Source organism: Trachemys scripta, chromosome 1 (genome assembly GCF_013100865.1).
Source record: "Trachemys scripta elegans isolate TJP31775 chromosome 1, CAS_Tse_1.0, whole genome shotgun sequence".
Lineage (NCBI taxonomy): Eukaryota > Metazoa > Chordata > Testudines > Emydidae > Trachemys > Trachemys scripta.
In genome coordinates, this window is record NC_048298.1 from 242066589 (window position 1) to 242072588 (window position 6000).

The 6000-nt window shown below is 40.0% G+C and overlaps 1 protein-coding gene across 2 annotated transcripts in view; it reads right to left on the reverse strand.

Moving 5' to 3' along the window:
- MYO16 (myosin XVI) overlaps positions 1 to 6000 on the reverse strand; it is a 559391-nt gene that overhangs the window by 226326 nt on the left and 327065 nt on the right. For both annotated transcript variants that reach the window (XM_034758177.1, XM_034758176.1), the window contains one exon: positions 4380 to 4485. In XM_034758177.1, coding sequence (XP_034614068.1) covers positions 4380 to 4485 — 106 coding nt within the window. The remainder of the gene's footprint in view (positions 1 to 4379; positions 4486 to 6000) is intronic.

Below are 6000 nucleotides of genomic sequence, written 5' to 3' on the forward strand. Positions count from 1 at the left end.
TGCTGGCTATATGCCAGTTGGGGCCCTCCCCAGATGGGGAAATCTAGCAGCTTTATGGCCCCTGTGCACCATTAGACTATCACAAAGGGGCTGGAGTGAGGGAGAGGATCTGTCTTATTGACATCAAATAGAGTTACTCCTGATTTACACCAGTGTAAGACAGAGATGAATCCAGCTCAGCATTTTTTATTTTTGGGGGGGCAGCTCTCTCTATAAAAGCATTTCCTTGATTCAACTTACTGGGCAAATTATTTTTTTAAAGAACATATTTTGCAGAAAGAAAATAAGTTTTACTTTTCTCTCACACAAACAAATGACTGGTACAGATATAACATGCAGTGGTCAATCCAGATGCCATTTTTACACCTTTTTTAATTTTTTTTTAAAGTTTTACAATAAAAGTGTATTTTCTCATTTAGTTGAGCCGGGGTTTATGTGATTCCCTGTGTATTTAAGTCACTATATATCATATAGAATCAAAGGACTGGAAGGGACCTCAAAAGATCATCTAGTCCAGTTCCCTGCATTCAAGGCAGGACTAAGTATTATCTAAACCATCACTTTAGTATGTTATTTTTTTAACTAGATGGAGAGCCTGACTCAGAACTAATTTGCACCTTGCATTCTCATTTGCACCTTGGAAAACTTGGGTATAATGCACTACTATTTTACTACACAAAAGTGCAAGGCTGTAGAAAAGCATGCCTAAGGTTGTGAGTCTGTCACAGAAGTCATGAACGCTGTGACTTTCCGTAATCGCTGTGAATTCTGCAGCAGCCGGTACGGCTGGCCTGTGGGCCACCTGAGCAGCTCGGGCAGCCCCTGGACCAGCCGCACCATCTGCTACTAGGGCAGTCTCAGGCCACTGTGCCCCCCACGAGGAGCATCAGGAGTGTGTGTGTGTGTGAGGGGCTCAGGGTTGGGGCAGGGAGTTGCGGCATGGGAGGGGGTGAGGACTCCGGACACTGCTTACTTTGGGGAAGCGGCAATATGTCCCTTGGCTTCATCCTAAGTGGAGGCATGGCCAGTGGGGCTCTGCGCATGCCTCTGCTCACAGGCACCACTCCTGCAGCTTACATTGGCCACGGTTCCCGGCCAATGAGAGCTGCAAAGCCAATGCTTCGGGTGGGGCAGCGCACAGAGCTCCACTGGACGTGCCTCCATATAGGAGCCAAGGGACATGTTGCCACTGCCAGGGAGCCTACCAGCTTTACCAACCCCTCCCCCCTAGCAGAAGCAGGTGTCCCAGGCCGCGCGCTGCTGCTCACCCCAACCCTAGCACCAATAGTCAGGGATATATAGTACAAGTCTCGGACAAGTCATGGGCTGTGAATTTTTGTTTACTGCCTGTGACTTGTTCACGACTTTTACTAACAATACCAGTGACTAAAACGTAGCCTTGAAATATTAGAAATTCAATTAGCTATTTGTCCAGTAGATGGCAGCAGAAAATTGGCTAATTTAATTCTGTAACTTCAGTAGAATTATATCAAGGATGAATTTGGCCCAGTGAGACTAATTAAGCACTTGTGTAAAGAGATACAATTCTACTGACTTTAATAGAGTTATATGTAGATGCTGCAGGTATCAATTAAACTTATCATGCTTACCAGTACTTCCTAAAAAGTAAATTAAAGTGAAAACCAAAGTTGCCTGCCTGTTACCACATGTACTCATTTACTTTTTATGGAAAGCATCTTAACTGATCTGAATTGCCCCTGCATGGGTGTTGATAGAAGTTGACCCAATGACAGAGACTAAGCCAGTGTCAGGAGCAGAACCCAAGTTTCCTGACTCCTATTCCAGTTCCTTATCCACTGGACCATGCTGGTCATTTCCCCAGTTACTTATTCTCTGAGTCCTCCAGTTCTTCGTATTTATTATTTAATCTGAATTTTAGGAAAGGAAAAGTGATAGAAGATCTGATCTGGATTTTGAAATCATAACTGAGTTAAAATACAGGAGTACGATTTATGGGCCAGCCTTCAGCTGGAGCAAATCAGTGTAGGTCCACTGAAGTCAGTGGAGTTATTCTGATGTACACCTGCTTTAGATTTGACCCATTGTGTTTAACATAATGAACTAAGGCTTTGTTACTTGTATATGACTATGCTAATACAACATCAAACAGGAGAATTTAAATGCAAAAAACTGAAAAGTTGCACTTCCCACTCTAACATTAACACAGTTTCATTGATCATCTATATCAAAGCATGTATTTTAAAAAGCATCACCAGTGATTCAGACCTCTCTGTGTGGTACCAGTGCAATGCAATAAAGTCAACACTGCTCTGAGAACTTTAATATTTGAATTTCCAGACTGTGGCTTTGTTTGAATGCATTGTATAATGCTTGAAGTAAATTCAGCTGTGCTTATTTCAGTGTAATCAGATTTCAATACACAATTATTGAAATATGAATGCAGCTGTGTTTTCCAATAGCCAATCAGACATCAGTAGGACTCTTAGCTCATCGGCAATGTGAATGTACAAGATATGTATCTGCACATCTGTAGCGTCTCGTTTCCAAATCACTGATGGAAGGGTTGTCTATTTGTGTCAGTTGTACTTGGCCAGTGTTTCTCTATCTAGAATGCAGCATGAATATTTCAGAAAGAAAATAGTGTGTTTTGAATAACCTGTGTGTCAGTTTCAAATGCTATTACAAAAACCCCCCTAAAAATTAGCAAAGATCTCATTTCTTATTGAAGATTATGCATATGACAAGTCTGAGTTCCAAAACAACGACAATTTGAGTTCAGTTTAAGTGGTGGTGGTGAGTGAGGGAGAGACTGACAAGTTTTTTAAAAGCAGAATATTCAGAAATCAGAAATGACTGCATGGACTGCAGATTAAAACATTTCAAATATTATTACTATTACTGTTATTATTTGTATTCCCATAGTGCATAGAAGCCCTCATCATGGACCACGACCCCATTGTGCTAGGCACAGTAAAAACACAGAACATTCCCTGGTGCAAATAGTTTACAGTGTAAGAGAAGAGAGAATAGATGTATACAGACAGACAAATGGGGGGAGTACAAGTAAACAATAAGACAATATTGGTCAATATGGTAGGCAGCGGAACTAAGTCCAAGCATGAGTTGTTGAGCCCAAAAAGTCATTTTGGAAACAGTTATAAAAATCCAAAAATAAGTGGTTTAGACTGGAGCGTCCATCTGAACCTTAACCATCGGGTTCCTGCTGTAACAGTATAATGATAGGTGAGTTGCGCTGCCCAGCTGAATGAAAACTTTGTATTAGTATTTACTGTCACAGAAATAGATTCTGCTGTTGGATACATGTGGCCAATTCCCGTGCTTTTCCTGACAGAATTTGATCCAGTTATGGAAATCAGGTATGAAATTAAGTAGAATTTATACATCTTATATCTATTTATAAATTTATGTTACAGTTTCCAAATAAAGGGCTGATAACTCTGCCCTCACGTAGGCTTTTGCAATCCCTTTTGGTGTAATGGCAAAATATGACTAAGAACATATAGAAATCATTTTGCTAAATTTATAGCTAAAAATAAATGGTTAATATCGCTTTTAAAATGTAATGAACAAGTCATACTAGAGGAATACAATCAGATCTATGTTATTGTGATCTGGTTTAACGGGGATTTGACATAGTGTGTAAATAAAAAATAATTCTTTTGCAAGTGACTGTTAGAGAATAGTAATGATAGTACTGTATGTATCACCAAGACACAGTGATTTTCCGTAAAACTTTCCAATTTTGTCTCCTATAAGATTACTTCAGATTCCACAGTATTTTTTATACTTGCTATAAGGAGCACCAAGGTGGAGAAGGTGGGTGAGGAAGTTCGAAAGCTTGTCTCTTTCACCAACAGAAGTTGGTCCAATAAAAGATATTACCTTACTCACATTGTCTCTCTAATGTCCTGGGATCAACACTGCTACAGCAACACTGCATGTAAGGAACACCACAGACACAGACATAATCTTATTTAGTTATTGAAGTCAAAAGGAATGTTTTTAAGGGTGAGCACTGTACTATAGACATTCCCTATATGTAGAAGCAAGGATGAAAATCAAAATGACCAAAAACCATATTAGCAAAGCTGGTTTCCACATTTTGGCCCAATCTCTTCAGCTCAATGTGAGCTTGATCCTGCTCCTATTCAAGTCAGTGGGAAAAACACTCCATTGACTTGAATATGCAAGGCTGCAAGAAGCCTTTAATCTGTATTTTATGCAAAATACCTAAAATATTTCAATAGCTAGGGCAGGATCAAGCCCTATGTGAGCATGCCTGTGGAATTCACAGTTTCCCTCTAAGTAAAAATATCTTTCCTTGGTCAAAATACATATTGATGCTATGTTCTGAAACAGCTCAAAATACTACTTACATGTTTTATCTTTGAATCAAAGGTACTCCTGCTGGAATTGGATCTGCATGTCAGGTGCTTCACTATTTGTTTGCAGGCTTCAGTTTTCCCAGAACCACTTTCTCCACTGCAGAAAGGAGGGAAGGGAGAAAAAGGCCACTATTTAATTTTTTGTCTCAGTTTTATACATTACATTATTTACAGCCTCTGTTATCTCTACTGGAGTGGACACTCCAGACAAATGTTAATTCCTAATAGAGGCATAATTGGGAAATAATATTATCATTAAATAATCTGGATATTAAATAATCACATAAAAGACAAACTGGCGCATAATCTATGATTATGGACACTAGCCAGTATATGCACGGTTTTCCACTTGTCCTCAGATTAGCACAGAGACAATCAAAAGTTAAAGTTCTTATCCTCTGTAGTGTTCTAATAGCAATGCTGTTACCATTCCTTTTAATGAGCCCAACAAGGTGATCATACCAATGCCGAGATATCTGGGGCTTTGTGTTTGAAGGGGGATGGGAGTGGCAAAGGTGAGAAGAAAAGAAAGAGATGGAAACTTACCAAGAGAATGAGGAATGGAAGAGAAAGAGAATGAAGAAAAAGACAGCTAAGCCCAAAGTTGGCTGACATATGGCACGCTGACGTGCCAGCAATTTTCCTTTTGCTATGTTGCCCTGCTCTCTAGGCAAGCTGCAGAGTAAAATTTACAAGCTCCCCAATCTCTGAAGTGCTACATACTCAGACTTCAGAGATTATGACTATTGTTTCATTTCATTCCTTGCACATGGAGAAGAATAAACAAAGAATGGGAGGGAAGGAGTGGGCAAAGAAAACAGGTAATGGGAGGTAGGAACAAGAAGGTGGGGAGGAGACAGAAGAGAAGGGGAAAAGGAAGTGACATCACAGTATCAGCAAGGAAATTAACACAACAGAAATAAAGGAATGGAGAGGAGAAAGACCAGGAGATGAAAAACAATACAGAATTAAAAATCATAAGCTTCCATAGAATCACCAATACACATGGATACTGAGGCAAGCCCCATTTGAAAATCTATGAAGGGACCATGCAGATCACAGATTTCTCAATAGGCAATTGAATCAAGCGAAGTTCAGTTATGAGTACAGAAAGGGGAGCAACTACATATATCCTCCCATTTTACTTATCTATCAAGTTAACTTAAAAAAAACCCTGTTTCTACAACAGCCCATGAAAATGTCATAATTGTAATGGTCATGGCAGATGATGAGCCTGTTGCCTATTGAGGGAACCATGTGACCTTCAGTCTCATTCCTTGTGTCAATGGGAGATGAACAGAGGAGATTTTGGCATATATTACTTGTCTGTAGAATACAAACCTTCCCCCTGCTGCCACTTCAAGCCTGGAGAAGACAAGGATACAAAAAGTGTGCAAAGGAAGAAACAAAGGAGAAAAGGGCTTTATAAAGAGTCAGGAACTTTGACAGTGGCCTCAGACAGTCTCTATAGTGTATGCACACAGATCCTGTACATATGACAATCTGTGCCTAGTGAACTCCTGTCCTAGATGGCAAGACTGAGCTGATGGAAGAAAATATCCGAGGACTGGAGATGCAGGTGGAAACTCTGGTTGAGTTTAGAAGGGGGTTC